The 17,072-nt window shown below is 49.0% G+C and overlaps 1 protein-coding gene across 2 annotated transcripts in view; it reads left to right on the top strand.

Moving 5' to 3' along the window:
- MED15 (mediator complex subunit 15) overlaps nucleotides 1-17,072 on the top strand; it is a 64,778-nt gene continuing 47,706 nt past the window's right edge. The window contains exon 1 of one of the 2 annotated variants that reach the window (XM_081801672.1): nucleotides 1-174. In XM_081801672.1, coding sequence (XP_081657798.1) covers nucleotides 107-174 — 68 coding nt within the window. In that variant the 5' untranslated portion in view covers nucleotides 1-106. The remainder of the gene's footprint in view (nucleotides 175-17,072) is intronic. The other variant, XM_081801673.1, reaches the window with a different exon arrangement.

The raw sequence follows: 17,072 nt of genomic DNA on the forward strand, positions 1-17,072 counted from the left end.
GGCGCCTCCGACGGCTTCCGGGTTCGGGCCTGGCGCTGCGGTAGAGGCGGCGGCGGCAGCGGCGGCGGCTCAGCGGGACGCGGGTGGTGGGAGCGGAGGGACCGGCATGGACGTTTCGGGGCAGGAGACCGACTGGCGGAGCGCCGCCTTCCGGCAGAAGTTGGTCAGTCAAATGTGAGTAGGGGCCGGGCTAGAGGGCGAAATCTCCGGACCTTCCCCCCTCAGCCCTCCCGCTCGGAGGGCGAGGCCCGGGTCAGACTCGCGGGAGATCCAGGGCGGCCGGACCCACTAGGGCCTGGGGGCGCCGAGAGGGCGAAGGCTCCCGGGACGCGCGTGAGTCCCAGGGCGCGGCTGAGCCCTCGGCTGTCCCTTCCGTTCTTGGCTGATACTGACTGTTCATTAGCTTTCCCGGGGCCGAACTCTGCAAACCAGCGAGCCCTGGCTTATGAGTCATCGTCCTGAGCTTTCTCATTCGTCATTTGTGTGCTTTGGTTGCAGACTTTCCCCTGCTTTGAATCACAGTGAATTCGAAAAAGGAAAGGGGCAGCCCGTGTTGGCTTTAGCAGCAGATCTGGGTGTTTTGTGATTCGTTTTTAAGAAAAGCGCATCAGAGTGAGAGAAAGAGATTGGAGGGGGGTGGATGGAAGATGAGGTTGGGAGGCTAGGTACTTGGGGCTGTGGGCGGTGGGGGATGGAGAATCCACGGGTATCCTGCCTCCTCCGCCCCCCAGTACCGCCCCAGTGTGGATTTTGCGAAGGGTGGCAGGAAGAGGCTGTCAGGAAGCGACCGTCGGTTGGGAGGAGGGAGTGAAGAGCTGGGGTTAATACCTCTTCCCCACAGTTTCAGCTGCTGAACCCCTCAGTGCAGGGGCTGCCAGTGCGCTCTAGGCTGCATCTAGTGGAACTCCAGCTCCTCACCACCCACTGCTTGTTTCATTTAACAGTCTTTTACTGAGCTTACTGATGTTGTGCTAGCCGCAAATTTGCCTGAGACAGCCCCTGCCCCCAGGGAATGCGCTACCATAAAGGAGCAGTTACAATACAGTCTTTCTCCTAGAAAAAAACTGACAGTTCGCTGGAGCAGGGCAGAAGGAGCTTTCTGGAGTAGGTGGCGAATAGACTGAGCCCTAAAAAGACAAGTAGGAGTGTGAAAGGCCATCATTCCAAGCTGAGTAGTAGGGAAGTGTGAACTCTCACTGCATTGGAGGACATTGCTATAGGCTGAGTTCTGGGGATTGAGGAGAAAGGAGGTTCAGGAGATGGTAATGGAATGAGGGTGAGCAGGTGCTGACATGTTAGTGGTGGGAGTGCTGTGCTAAGGAGTTGAGCTTGTATTTGGCATGTTGCCTGCTTTGAGGTAGTGAAATGCCAGAGTTGGGAAGATTCCCGGAGTCCTTGGAGATGGATCAAGAACAGAGGAGAGAGGCCAGTTAGGCCATTATGAGTTTTGAACTCTTGGAGTTTGGGGACCTGTCATTTTTCATCCCTGTGTTCCTATTGCTAGATCACTGCCTGTCACATTGCTCCATAAAATGGTTGTGGAATGACCTAGTCGGCAAGAGATTATAAAGGCCTGCACTAGACAGTGGTGGAAACTGAAAGAGGAAGACCATTCCAGAGAAAGGGGAGAGCAAGCATAGACAGTCCTTGATGACTAAACTGGATGCAGGGGGTGGAGCGCAGCAGCATGGAAGGAAGGAAGTGGGACGGAATGCTGGCCGGGAAGCCTCTTAGTACAGTGGAAGGTGTGGGGACTGTAGAGTTAGTGGCTCTGGGCACTGCTATGGAATAGTCTGGGGACAATTCTGCAGATATTGCAGAACCAGTGAACATTGTGTTGGGTTTTGGGGGGGGGGGTTGATCCCCTGGAGTTGTCTGGAGATGAAATTTTTTAAAAAAATATTTATTTGAGAGAGCGAGAGAACGAGCACAAGCAGGCAGAGGGAGAGGGAGAAGCAGGCTCCCCGCTGAGCAGAGAGCCTGACACAGGGCTGGATCCCAGGACCCCGGGATAATGACCTGAGCAGAAGGCAGACGCCCAACCAACTGAGCCCCTATAGAGGAAATCTTGAGGGTTGGCCCACTTCAGGGCTCAGCAAGAAAAGCCCTCAGGGCAAAGATTCTTCTTTGGGTTTGGGGAGACCAAAGAACCAGAAAGATGAGTTGCCATCAGAGGAAATTGGGGAGGGTGGGGGAGAGTCAGAGGGCAGGGGGGCAATTGAAGAGTCTCTGGGTGTCAAGGACTGACTGGATACTTCATAATTCAACTTCCTTCTGCTTCTAGGCAAGCTGGATTCTTTCTTTTATTTGCCAGATTGCTGCTTGTGTATTAGTTTTTCTCTTGCTGCCATAACAAATGACCACAAATATAGTGGCTTAAAACAACACAAATTTATTACCTGGCAGTTTCTGTAGGTGCAAGGTCTAGGTGGACTCAGCTGAGTCTTCTGCTTAGGATCCTACAGGACTGAAATCAAGATGTTGGTTAGGTGTGCATTTCTTCCTAGAGGCTCTGTGGTAGAATTTGCTTTCAAGCCCATTCAGGTGGTTGGCCAAATTCAGTCCATGCAGTTGTAGGACTGAGGTGTTCTTGTACCTTACTATTTGTCAGCCAGTGGTCAGTCTTTGTTCTTAGAGGAGGTCTGCATTCGGGTCATACTTTCTATGTGGCCCCCTCCATCAGGGGTGGGTTCTTCGGCTGCATCTTTCTGACTTCAGCCAAGAAAATTCTCTAGTAAAGACTCAGGTTAGATTGGGTCCACTCAGATAATCCAGGATGATGTTCTTATTTTAAAGTCTATAACTTTTATTTCCTCTGGAAAGTCCCTTCTGCCATATAACATAGCATGTGCCCAGGTTCCTGGGATTAGGGCATGGACATCTTTGGGGAGCCCTTCTGCTACCCCTGCTGGGAGAAGCAGTTTCAGAGGTTGTCTGCCTGACATGATGTGGTGTTCTCAGTTCTCAGATTTGTCTGTTTTCTCTCCAGGATTCACTTTGAAAGTCATGATTCTTGGTGCCTTGATTTGTTGTGTTCACAGGGTTAATTCTAACTTCCTCTGATATTTATGCTGTTGTTTGAAGGAGGGTATCTTGGGAAATGTTTTGAACCCAAGTAATTTGTATAGATGAGGGAGTAAAGAAAGCATAGTGAAGCACTGGGGAGTTTCAACAAAAGGAGAAGCATCTGGTAGTTGGTTTACTGTCTCTACCTGGCTCTTGAATATCTACCAAGAGAGAACAGTGCTTGGGATTGCAGGCCCAATAATCCAGTCTCTTGGCTACCATGAGAAAAAGTGGTTTTGATTTGGGGCTGGGTAGGAGAGCCCTTGCGGGGACTCCATATAGCCTCTTCTTAGCCCTCCTCTACCTCTACCTCATCTGGACCCATCCTGGACTGCTGCCTTCCCCTCGCTCTCTACTGCCCTGCTGAAAACCTGTTCGTGACTTCGTAGCATTAGAACAAGATTCCAGATGGCCCACCCTCCCAGCCCTTCACCATGGCCTGGCCTAGCCACCTCTTCTCAATCCCCCCAGTTTGCTCCAGCACTCTGGTCTTTGGTCTTTCAGCTTCTTGAACATTCTAAGTTCTTTTTTTTTTTGGTTCTCTCTTTTTAAACAAGTTATTATCAAGTATTTAGGGTATTCAACAATGGGTAGACTTCCCCCCACTGCATTTATGACCAGTTTCTCTTTCTGTTCTTTAGATGTCTGCTTAAATACCAAATACTGCAGATCCTTCCCTGCTTATCCTGCTTAAAGTGGGTCATCCCCTCTGATATGTTGGATCTCAGCCCCTTGTAGTTTCCTGTAAGAAATACAGGAATGTAGTTTGCTGTAGGCATATAAACACTTGTCGAAGTGTGCAAGAGTTAAGTATTTTCCTGAGGGCTGTGTGTGCTGCCTCTTGTACTGTAGTGGTCTTCTTTACCTGTGCCGGCATGCATGTGAAGCTCTGGAATCCCCACTTTCCCCACTTGTTAGCCGAGTGACCGAGGGCAGGATACCTAACCTTTCTGGATCATCTTCCTCATCTATGAAATGGCTGGAGTCCAGTAGTGTCACAGGGAAGGTGTGGGGGGGGAATGTAAAGATCTTTAGCTGAGCCCTAGCAGATGCCTCCTCCTTAGGTTCTTGCAAGAGTAGGAGCCTTGGAAGGTGAAGGTAAAACCCCCAAGCCTGGTTAGGGGAGTTGATGACACTTGAAGGAGCCTGTGGGGAGGGTAGTTGTGACACTGTTGGTGAGTTCAAATCATCTCTTCATTGAACATCCACTCTCCCTGCAGCACTGCAGGAGAAGCCCCCCTCCCCCCAACCTTAGAGTTCTCAGGCTGGCCTTTGTGGGCCTTGGGCCTTCCTGGGGGGATTGTTGGGTTAGTGTGGAACATGTGTCTGGTCTGTAGGATCCCAGAGAGCAAGCATGTATCTGTAGTAGCCGGCACTGCACCTGAAATAGAGTGGGTAAGTAGTGAATGAATGAAAGGACTTCATCAATCAACTCGTCGCGTTCTTTTAAAATTTTGTGCCATCTTATTCTTGAGACTTTTATGCCTCCCACCTCTCAGTACAGCAGACTGCACATACAGACATGAAATAAATAAATGTCTATTGGGCTGAACAGATTGCAAAGGGGAGGAGATCCGGGGGGTGGGAGGTGGGGAAGGGCATTGTGTATCAGGGCTCTACTCAAGTGCCAGGAGATCAGGGAACATGTAGCAGAGTCAGGGCAGACAGGTCAGCCACCTCTTCTGGTGAAGCCCTCAAAGGAGATTGAGCTCCAGGTTGGGACCTAGGAGATCCAGAGCTTTCTGCCTGGACTGTAAGGAGAAAGTTGAGTGCTATTTAGCTAGAAACATAATGAAACAAAGCAAAAAAAAAAACTCATAAGGAACAAAGAACAGACAACTGAACAGCAACTTCCAAGGGCCTGGAGAGGCCTTAGGACAGTGGGGAGTGCCCTGAAACTTGCATGTCTAGATTCTGCCTGTGGGTTATGTTCTTTTTTTTTTTTTTTAAGACTTTATTTATTTATTTGAGAGAGAGACAAGCAGGGGGAGGGGCAGAGGGAAAGGGAGAAGCGGACTCCCCGCTGAGCTCCAGGGATCCTGACTTGGGGATCGATCCCAGGACCCCAGGATCATGACCTGAGCCGAAGGCAGAAGCTTAACTGACTGAGCCACCCAGGTGCTCCCTGTGTGTTATGTTCTGTCCTCCAAGCAGAAGCAAGGGAGTCTTGGCTGAGCCTTTTCTGTGGCTTATCCCACTCAGGCTTCCTAACAGTCCTTTGCCCTACTGGTGTGATTCTGGCCCTTGTTTTCCAGTGGGGAAGCTCCTGAGCCCCACTGCTTTCTTCATAGCCTGGTTGGTATCTAAACAACTGAGCTGGCTCGCAGCCTTCTGTGTATAAGCCACCATTAAAATGTCCATTCCTTGAGGCCAGGGGCCCGTCTCTCTGACCACTTCCAAGCCTTAGTGCCCCTGATGGCAATCAGGAAGTGATTGTGGAGCCATTGACTTCAGGGTCCTGAACCTTGGTCCTACTGCCTCCTGACCAGGAGTGACAGTGACCTGAGGGGATGTGGGCCCTCAGCTGCTCAGGGGTCAGGACTTTCTCAGCAGCAGCAACAACAGCAGCTGACATGAACCCCTACTGCAAGAGTTGACCTATGTCAGCTCATTGAGTTCCCACTTGCGCAGTCAGTCGATGTATTTGTTACTCCCATTTTTAAGATGGAAAAACTGAGGTGTAGAGGAGAGGTCACTGCTGCTTATAGTTATACCCTGCATGTTACAAATGAATGCTTGCTGAAGCAAAGCAGGACAAGAGAGGCAAACCGCCTTTTAATTTTTGAAAGAGAGGTCATGCCTTTTGGGGGTAGAGGGAAGATGGTAGCTGGAAGTTAACCCAAGCCAAGTGCCGATGGGCATCCTTTTGGCAATTTGAGCAACTCCCCGTGAGTCAGTGGGGCCCAAACAGTGGCAGAAGGGCCAGCCAGCAAGCCTCCAATGATCTTTGGCCTCCGCGCAGGCTATAGCCAGCCTCCCAGCCTCACCAGCTCCCTTTTGTGAGAGACCCCACCCACCTACCACACCTGGCAGCCCTTACATCCATTCCTGACAGGAAGTCTTCCAACTCTTTAACTCCCATTTGTGACAGGGTGGCTGTGGTTAGTCCAGGCTCCGTGTGGGGCAGTCCCGGGTGGTCACATGATCATCTCCCTGTCACTGTCACTTTAAAGCATTCCTCAGGACAGTAATGTTGGTTATATACCAGAGGGTACATTTTTTGAGGAATTGTAATGAATTTTTAAAAATTCAAAATGGAAAGTTTAAATGCTAAAACCAAGTAGTGTAGTTTAAAGACCCCATGTCCATGTATCCACATTCAGCTTCAAGCTATCAATTCTTGCTTCATGGACTCCACCCCCTGACCCCCATTATGTTGATGCTGGGAATGTTTGAGTGGCCACCCACTGCCTGTGGGTTCAACTCTGAGCCTGACTCCCTCCTCCAGGGTCTGCAGCCCACTGTACTGTCTGCCTGTGGATCCCCAGAAGAGCCCAGCTCTTTCTTGCCCTGGCTATTCTGCATCCTGTTTGTTCGCCTGTCTGAGAGACCTATCCCTCCCATGGCACAACATTGCAGTCCCATCCCACTCACCCTTCCAGGACACCAGGCCACCCGCTTCCTCCTTCCTCTTCACACACATTCTGTGAAGAGTTACCAGTTTGCACTTGAATTGTTTGAACACTCGTTTCCCCCAGTCTGAATCTCTCATGGGGATTCCTGCATCGCAAGGAGTGCTGTGCGAGTAGATTCCCAAGCACCGCCAGAGGCCTCTTCAGGCTCTGTGGTGATAGTGGTCTAACCTGATGGGTGTTCACCTCAGAGTTGGAGAAAGTCTTTTTTTTTTCCAAGAATTTTTTTGCTTTTTTTTTTTAAATTAATTTAAGTAATCTCTACACCCAAATGGGACTCGAACTCATGACCCTGAGATCAAGAATCCCATGCTCTTCCGACTGAGCCAGGTTTTATTTATTTATTTATTTATTTATTTATTTATTTATTTATTTATTTAATTTTTTAAGTAGGCTCCATGCCCAGTGTGGAACCCAATGCGGGGCTTGATTTCATGACTCTGAGATCAAGACCTGAGCTTCAAGAGTCAGATACTCAATCGGCTCAGCCACCCAGGTGCCCCTTATTTTTAAGTAATCTCTACATACAGTGTGGGGCTCGAACTTATAACCCTGAGATCAAGATCAGCCAGCCAGGTGGCCCCCGAAATTGGAGAAAGTCTTAACACCGTGCATGGGAAGACACAGGCAAAACGACATCCTCACAAGCTGCTGCTGGAGGCACGTAAACGAGGCTATTTTTCTGGAAGGCTGTTTGACAATACTGTTTATTCCAGTAAGCTTAAAATGTCTACTTCCTTAGGCATTTCCTCCAAGGCTATATGCAGGAGAGTATTCAAAGCCTGTTGGCAGTGAGGATGCTCATAGCCACATCAAGTCAGGAGTGGAGCTGTGTTAGATTTGTTGTGGGAGCTGGAGATGGCAGGTTCAGTGCTGCTGTTAAAAATGACATGGGAGAGGGGCGCCTGGGTGGCTCAGTTGGTTAAGCCTCCGACTCTTGGTTTTGGCCCAGGTCATTATCTCGGGTTCCTGAGATTGAGTACCGTGTCAGGCTTCTGGCTTGGTGGGGAGTCCGTTTGAGTTTCTCGCCCTCTGCCCCTCCCCCCACTCATGCTCACACTCTGTCTCTTTCTCTCAAATAAATAAGTCTCTTAAAAAAAAAAAAAAAAGACATGGGAGGGATACCCGGCTGACTCAGTCGGTGGAGCATGTGAGTCTTGATCTTGGGGTATAAATCTGAGACCCACTTTGGGTGTAGTGATTACTTAAAATCTTTTTTTTTTTTTTTTTTTTTTTAAAGATTTTATTTATTTATTTGAGAGAGAGAGAATGAAAGACAGAGAGAGCATGAGAGGGAGGAGGGTCAGAGGGAGAAGCAGACTCCCCGCCGAGCAGGGAGCCCGATGCGGGACTCGATCCCAGGACTCCAGGATCATGACCTGAGCCGAAGGCAGTCGCTTAACCAACTGAGCCACCCAGGCGCCCCGTGATTACTTAAAATCTTTAAAAACAAAATGACATGGGAGATGTTCCGTAACCCGTTGATATTGAGAAGAGCAAGCAGGACACGTGGTCCAGAGAGAGGTTTTTTTTTTTAATTAAAGATTTTATTTATTTATTTATTTGAGAGAGAGAGAGCGCACACACAGGTGGGTGGAGGGGCAGAGGAAGAGGGAGAAACAGACTCCCCACTGAGCAGGGAGCCCAACTCAGGCTCGATCCCAGGATCCTGGAGTCATGAACTGAGCCAAAGGCAGACGCTTAACCGACTGAGCCACCCAGGCGCCCCTGGAATGAGTTTTGTTAAATAGACATTGTTAGCTAGTTATCTGAGTAATTTTCATTTTCTTTGTAACTTTCAGTACATGTGTATTTTTGTTAACAATAAACTTATGTTCCTTTTGTAGTCAGAAGTCTTGAAGAAGAGGTGGGCCCTCTTTGCACATGAGGAGGAGGGAGCTGTGGTCCCAGATAGCTACTACCATAAGGTGGAAAATCACAGAGTGGGTGTCCTCCCTCACCAGGGCCCTGAGTGCCACCACAGCCTTCCTAAGATGATTCTTTTCCTTTCTGCCCCTGCTAGGAAGCATTCTCCTTTCAATCTGAAACTGTCCTTCCAGATGGCCTTTGCTCCATGCTGGTATGAGAGCCCCAGCCAGATGCTCCCTCCTCCATGCCAGGCCCTCTGCTTTCACTCTTTTCTGTTCTTTCTCTTCCCCATTGGAGGTTTGGCCTTGGCCTCATCTCCTCCTCATGAGCCCTGATGGCTCAGCCCATGGCAATTCTTACTTCCTCTTGAGTTTGTAGGGCCCGCACTGGGTGCATCCTGCATACTGAAAAGATGAATTCTTTTTTGCTGTCTTTACACTCATTATTGATTTTTGCCTTGCCAACAATATTATAAATTGCTTGAGTGTAGGACCTGATCTTATACATCTGCATCTCGTTGAGCTCCTGGCAAGGTGCCTTGGCTTGGATAAGAGGTGTATCATAATTACAGGTAGGGTGGTGGAAAACAGTGCTGGCTTCTTTTCTGATGGCCTTCCAGGGCTTTCTCTCATCAGTGCTCCTCCACACTGAATCACTTCTCATTCGGAGCCCCCCACCCCTTTTTCTTTAATCAGAGACACTTATTTGAAGACAGGGAGTCCACAACGGTTACGAGGTGGCTCGCTCTCTCTTCTTTTTTTTTTTTTTAAGATTTTGATTTATTTGACAGAGAGGGAACACAAGCAGGAGGAGTGGGAGAGGGAGAAGCAGGCTTCCCGCTGAGCAGGGAGCCCAATGTGGGACTTGATCCCAGGGCCCTGGAATCATGACCTGAGCCGAAGGCAGACACTTAACAACTGAGCCACCCAGACACCCCATATGAGGTGGTTCTCTTTAACAGATAAATAAATGAGTACCCAGTCCTGGAGAGCAAAGAGGATACACTAGAAGCCTAGGTGTAATGATCTTGAAACCCACCCTGTGAGGGAGATGCTCTCTTCCACTTTAATAGTGACTCTCTTGCTAACCTGGTGGGGGTTAATAAAGATCCCTGATTGAATGGGTTAAGTATCTTGAGGTGGAGTAGCTGTTACTTAGGGCAGTGAGTCCTTGGAGAAGACATTTGACCTCTGGAAGTCCCCGTTGTCCTTACTTTGAGCTTTTTATTTTGAGACTGTTTCAAACATGCAGAGTTGTAAGGATAGTATAGAGTGCTCTGGTACACCCTTCCCTCAGATTTACCCATTCTCTCATTTACACACATTTTGGTGCTTGTACTTGGTGAATAGCAGCCAAGTTCTGTCTTGCTGCCTCCTCTTTCTGGACCCTGTTTTCTCTTAGCCCTTGGCCCCATAGGCTTCTCTGAGTTCTCTGCCTGGGAATCTGCTGGTGGGGTGGGGGCAGGTAGGGAACAGGAGGGACCCAGCTGCTGGTTAGCCTTTGAGCTGAGCCACTTGCATCCAGTCCAGGAGAGGGAAGTCTGGAGGTGTGTGGGGGGTGCTTGTTGGTTAAGAAGTGGTTCATCCCCATCCCCACTGTCCTTCTTTTCTGCTCCCCACCCCTTTCCAACTTTGCTTCAGTCCTGGGGCACCTGGGTGGCTCAGTTAGTTGGGCGTCTGCCTTCAGCTCAGGTCATGATCTCGGGGTCCTGAGATTGGCCTGCGTTGGGCTCCCTGCTCATCAGGGAGTCTGCTTCTCCCTCTCCCTCTGCCCCTCCCCCTCCTTGTATGCATGCTTGCTCTCTGTCAAATAAATAAATGAAAAATCTTAAAAATAAAACTTTGCTTCAGTCCTCATGAGAAGTGATGTTTGAGGAAGTGATCTAGCCACTGTGTATGGGATGGAGCCCCTGTTGTAAAGTAGAAAGAATGCCAGATTTGCGTTGAGAAGCTCTGATGGATCATCCTGGGCCCTTCCAAAGCTACGGGTCTGCTTCGATTCATGCTGGGGAGGATTCACACCTATGAAAGTGCAGAGGGAATATTCCCCAGGTGCTCTGTACTCACAATTCAGGCACAAGGCCATTCCAGTCCAAACCCAAGTCCAAACCCACGGATGGGGTCAGGGCTTAGGAGCTCCGATTGTCTCATGTGGTGCTTGTTTGTTTCTTTCTTTCTTTTGCAAGGTTGTGCGTGAGCTAGCACGAGAGCAGGGGAGGGGCAGAGGAAGAGAGGGAAAGAAGCAGATTCCCCTCTGAGCATGGAGCCTGATGTGAGGCTGTATCTTAAAACCCTGAGATCATGACCTGAGCTGAAATCAAGAGGCAGAGGCTTAATTGACTGAGCCACCTGGGCTCCCGGTGCTTCTTTATATTGAAGTATAACAAACCTACCTCAGTGAATGACACAAGGACGCATCTTCAGCATGACACCGCTAGATGAATGTTGACACATGTAAATGCCCCATAGCCACAGCCCGGGCTGCATCTGGAACAGGCCTGGCACCCAGCAGGCTCATCCCTGTGCTTTAGCTAAACAATGCAGATTCTGCTCCCATTCTTCTGGCTTCTGGGCCACGGAGACATGTGTTCTTGAATTTCCTGTCATTGGAGTCACACCGTGTCTGGCTTCTTATATTCAGCATCATGTCTGTGATGGATGATCATCCTAATGGGTAGCTGTTGTTCTTATTTATGCCACGTGTCGTCCGTTACGTGACTCCACCCCAGGTTACTTTTCTGCTCTCTGCTTGTTGGACATTGGGGTTAATTCTAGTTGTTGGTTATGTGAAGACAGTGCCAGGGGTGTTCGGGGTCATGTCTTCTGGTGGGTATATGCACTTACTCTCCGGGCTGCGCATCCAGGCTGGGTTGAGGGGTGTGGCCTGAATTCAGCATCACCGTGGTCTGCCAAACAGTTTTCCCAAGTGGTATGTACCATTTACATTCCTATCAACCATGTGGGGGAGTTCCCCTTGTCAGACATCCTGGCCAACATCTGGCATTGTCAAGGAACTTGCCTTTAATAACAAGCACCCTTGTTGATTTTGAAAGCACACTCAAATTTGAGACCTACTGGGTGCCATGGCAGTGAGAATGGAGAGGGTGATTTGGGAGGAAGAGAGCCTGTAAAGAAAGCAGCTTTGGAATTTGGTGACTGTGTGTGTGTACACGCAGGAGGAAGGGAGGAGAGAGAAACGGGTATGCACCCTGAGGGAGATGGACCGTGATTCTGTGATGCTTCTGAGGGATGGGGTACAAAGTGATGGTGTGTGGAGTGTGCAGGGGTGTCAGCCCTTCCAAGAAGAGAGTCCAGCAGCCAGTGGGTGGTGCAAGGAGCAAACCTGCAAGAGCAGTCAGCTGCAGGAGTGAAGTGGGTGGGGGCAGCAGAGGAGGCTGAGCAGAAGGCCCTGGCGGTGGCTGTGGTGGGCAGAGCAGATGTGTGGAGAGACTGGGGTAAGGCAGTGTGGGCATGGGAAGCCAGTCCCAGCAGCTTGGGCCTGCCTCTGTCTTCTGTTTTGGTGCCTGTGTTCAGGACTGGTGGATGCAGTATTTAATTCCTTTTCAGATAACGTTGTAGGGGATTTCAAAATAGGAAGATGTTTTCCATAGTCTTTCTGCCTAGAGATGGTCATTGGTGACAATTTGATTTTTGCCTTCCAGTCCTGTTTCTGTGGGTGAATACCTTGGTATGTATGTATTTTAAATATGTAAGTACATGTATATACTAGTATTTTTAAAGTGGAGTCAGACTCGAGTTCAGTTTGAGTTTTGGCTTTTTCACAGCTCAGATTGTTTGTCTCCTGGGGGCTGACTGGCTGGGACCTGTGTGCTTATGTCCCTGGTTCATACAAGGCATGGGCACAGCTAGGCTTCTAGCCGATGGGACTCTTCCCATACTTGGGCTCTGTCTGGGTAGTGAGGGACTGGACTGACCTCTGGTGTGGGAGCAGATTTCTTAAGACTTTTATTGGTTACTGCCCTTCAGAGGGCCAAGCTTCTTCAGTCCGGGGCGGGGGGGATGGACGGACACGACTCTGCAGCCAGGGTGGCTCAGAGTACATGGTCACTCCCTCTGTGACAGCCAGGATGGCCTCACAGTGGCACACTCTTGGGAGTAAGCCTCCTCCAGGCTCCTCTGAACAGTCATCCTGCATGCTTGACATGAGCATTTTATTTACTATCTTGTTAAAAGTTCCATTATGGCCTTTTCCAAGCATTCACAGAAGTAGAGATAGAAGAATGATCTCCCAGGTACTTGAAGAGTTAGCAACATATGGCCAGTTTCACCCATCCCTCTCCACCTCCTCCTGGACTATTTTCAATCACATTCTAGACACCATATGATTTCAACTGCCAGTCCTTGAGTGCAGATCTCTAGAAGATAGGGCTTTTCTCTCCCCCAGATACCACAAAATCATGTGAGATAAGCATTTTAATAAATTCTTGGGTTGGCGGAGAGCATCCTAACCGCGTGTTTGCCTGGTGGTGAGTGGGATGTGCTGGGGGCTAGAATTGGGGTTGCCAGCGCCATCCCAGTCCTGGAGCCCAGAGGCCAGCACCTGAACAGGGATCTCAAGGCCTCTCCAGTCTCCTGGTCCTGTGGAGGGCAAACCAGCAGATTGGAGTAAATGACAAAGTTTGTGTAGTCTTCTGAACTAGCTCAAATAACAACATGCCCTTTTAAGGGCAATGGTATCCTCTTTAGTAGTTCTTCCATTGATCTAGTTTGTTGGGGATTGAGAAATCTTAAGAGCAGAATTTGGAGAGCTCGATCAAACAAACCAAGAGGAATGTGAAAAGAAAGTACTTTCAGTCTCTTGTGTTTGTATGATTAAGAAATTTCTTTCAGCAAGACCAAAATACTCTTTCCTACATGTAGGTGGCTGGTTAAATTCTGAAATACATATTTTTATCTGGTTAGAAAACACTTTATGTTTCTTCAAAAAGTCAGAGAACCAGAATGCAGAAGGGTGCCACAAAGACAAGGAAGCAGTTGCAGTCTGGGATATGGTTTGGCCAGCATGCTAACGGCTACCTGTGAGGTCAAGAAGGCCCACTCCCTGTCGAGGCCAGGTGTTTGCATTGGTTACTGTTGGGGATTGAACAATTGGTGTCTAGTCATTTCCTGCCTCCGAGATGAAAGCACCTGGGGCACTGGGGCAGTAAACCGCCACTGGGGAACCGAGAGGAGGGGAGACCAGTGGAGGTGCAAGAAGCTGCTCTGGAGCTTTCTAAGGACTTGGTGAAGGTCGGAAGACCCACTGAACAGTCCTTCGCTGGCGGGGGACAGGGAACGGCCTTTTCCAGCCGGATGGGGGGATGCAGGGGACTGCTTTGCCCATGGCCTCTCTGACCGAGGGCCCATTGGAAGAACGGGGGGAATGTGTGGTAGGCTTTTCGGGGTGCTCCTGGGGTCAGAATTGCCAATGAAGTATGAGCATCCTGTCTCCAGGTTCCCTAAGTCTGGAAGGTTTAGAAAGGTGAAGGAGATCTTTTTTTTTTAAAGTAATCTCTATGCCCCAGATGGGGCTTGGACTCATGACCCTGAGGCCAAGTGTTGATGCTCCTCTACCCACTGAGCCAGCCCTGCACCTCTAGGAGGCCTTTATTAAATATGGCATTCACTGAGTATTTCTCTATGGCAGAGTACATGGTACACTTTTTATGTGCATTTTGTCATTTAGCTTTTAATTCTTATTTTATCAAAATAATATATATGCACATAAATTTTAAAAGTCAAGGAGTGGTTAAAAACAAAACAATAAACTGGGGTACCTGGGTGGCTCAGTCGGTTTAGCCTCCAACTCTTGATTTTGGCTCAGATCATGATCTCAGGGTCTTGAAATTGAGCCCCATGTTGGGCTCCGCACTCAGTGGGGAGTCTGCTTGAGATTCTCTCTCCCTCCCTCTGCCCCTCCCCCAGCTTGTGCGCACGTTCTCTCTAAAATAAATATAATCTTTAAAAACAAAGAACAAAAAAAACCCCCAAGAAACCATGGTGGGTTCCCACTCGCCGAGTCCTCCGCTGTGACTCTGCTCTTTCTTCTGGCATGTGCCTGTGATTCTGAGTAATGTGCACATGCCGCTGTCTCGGGTCATCACGTTGATGAGTTTCATGAATTATGTATTGACTTTCTCTGTAGCTCCCTTTACACAGCCATTATCTCTGCTGCTCCCTGTTCTACCAGCATTTTACCTCCCAGGTAAATCTCTAAGGAATACTTATGTTTTATGCCTACACAAACAATACTCCTCAGACAACCTTTGTGGCATACTGTGACAAGGTTTTTTGTTTTTTTTTTTTCCTTGATAATAAAATTGCCTTCTTAAAAATGTGCCCAGTTTCTGTGTACCTGTGGCTGACTTTTCCTGTACCTTCCAGTCGCCTCTCAGTATAGTTATCCCCGTGCTCAGCGCTGCCAGGCTGGCTGTCAGCTCCAGCTTTTTCCCTGGGCCTCCCTTCTGGAGCTCTCAGGGCAGAGGCCAGAGGCAGCGTCCATCTCTCAAGTTGCACGGCTCTGGGGCTAGGTTTCTTGCTTTTTGTCTCCTGTGGTGTGTTCTTTTTGGTTCACTCCTTCAGTCTACTAGCTTCTAGAAAAAGAACTCAGTTTCTGGAGACCGTGTCCATCCAGGTACATGTGGGCTTCTCAGTCGGAAATGCTTTGTCAAGGATTGAGAAGCGCATCCCACATGCTTTGTTGTTTCTGATGCTGCTGTGCGGGCCCAGCACTTTTCCTAGTGAGCTGCGGGGCGACTTCCCTCACTCCCAGAACTCCTGTCCAGCGCTGCAGGGAAAGTGTCTTCAAATCATGTCACAGGGATCCACGTTCCCTCCGCTCCCTGTGTTTCCTTTTCCCCCTGTGTCTGAATGTTGCCCCCTCGGTCCTCTTCTGATTTATCTTTTATCTCCTGTATCCATCTCTTTGTCTTTTTGCTGCACTCTCTGGGAGATTTCTTCAATTTTATCTCTGGCCTTTCACTGCTGACTGCTTTTATTTCTAAGAACTCTTTCTTTTTTTTTTTTTAAGATTTTATTTATTTATTTGACAGAGAGAGACACAACGAGAGAGGGAGCACAAGCGGGGAGAGTGGGAGAGGGAGAAGCAGGTTTCCTGCTGAGCAGGGAGCCCAATGTGGGGCTCGATCCCAGGACCCCGGGGATCATGACCTGAGCTGAAGGCAGACGCCCAATGACTGAGCTACCCAGGCGCCCTGCCTTTTTTTTTTTTTCCTTTCTCTCACTCTCTCTCTCTCTTTTTTTTTGGTAATCTGACTTCCTGTTTTATAGAATTCTCTTCTTGTTAAATGGATGCAATGTCTTATCTCTCTGGAAAATAAAGATAGTTTCTTGGCATTTTTTCTCATGGGGCCTTTATCTGCCATGTGAGAGTGTCTGGGGGCCCTTGGGTGGTGGTTCACTCTAAGAGAGAGGCATGGGGAAGACAGGAGGACACTCTGAGCACGAGGGGCTTGTCCACTGCCAGCTTCCCCAGAGGCTCATATAGCTTCAGGTTCTGGGTCTTTCCTCCAGAACATGGTCTTCCAAACACTGGGCTGTAGAGTGAAGGCCTGAGTGCCATACTGAAGGAGGCCACAGGTGGGCAGAAGGGCAAGTGGGTCGGCCTCAGCAGTTAGTGCAGATCTAGACACTCAGTGGCCACATAGTCTGCTTCTTTCATTATCCTCCCTGTGCCTTCTCAGCTGGGTGGGTTAATCCCCCCTCCCAGTCCAGTGACTCTCCATTTTATGCTTTTCCAGATAATAAATCTCAGGTGTCTGTTAGTGTGGAAGTGGTTACCCAGCAGTGTGAAGTGGAAGAGGATGCCAGAAATCTTTCCATATACCCTTGGTCCCTGAGTGCCTGGCACGCCCCGTCCAAAGCCTTGGGAAGATCTGGGGCTGTCACTGGATTGGCTGTCAGCCCTCCTCACTGTCACTTTCTTAGGACTCTGCTTTCTTGGTTGGCTTGCCATCTCCATCACCACCGGGCCATCAGCGTTCTAGTTTTTAAAATCCTGTTGTTGGAGCCATCACTCCTGTCCTTCCTGGCTCTGTGAGTTTGTGTTAGAAAAACAAAATTCCCCCTTTTCTGTAGTTTCAGTGGAGTTTTGAGATGCAACAAAATTAGACATGCAGGTTCAGTTCCTTATTCCAGCCTGGAGGTTCATATCTCATTTAATTTTATTTTTAAATGAAATTGTTGTCGAGAACATATTTATTTAGACTGTGGCTTAAACCAGCTTAATTTAAGTCAAAGTTGTGTTTCCTGCTTGGGGCCAGTGTAGTGATTTGCTTTCCTTCTGGTCTGTCTTCACTTCCTGGCCCTTCTCCTGGGGACAGGCTCACAGGATTCCTTGGCACTGGGGCGGGGCAGAAGCTTCGGGCTAGGCCTCCACCATGGCAATGCTTGGACCCAGCCGGCATTTAGAGAGGGTGGAACAGTTCTCTCTTGTGCTGGCCTGAGCTCTGCTTTACCAAACATAGAGTAATCCTAGGCTGTGCCA

Source organism: Leptonychotes weddellii, chromosome 13 (assembly GCF_054177405.1).
Source record: "Leptonychotes weddellii isolate Sample4059 chromosome 13, ASM5417740v2, whole genome shotgun sequence".
NCBI classification, from domain to species: domain Eukaryota; kingdom Metazoa; phylum Chordata; class Mammalia; order Carnivora; family Phocidae; genus Leptonychotes; species Leptonychotes weddellii.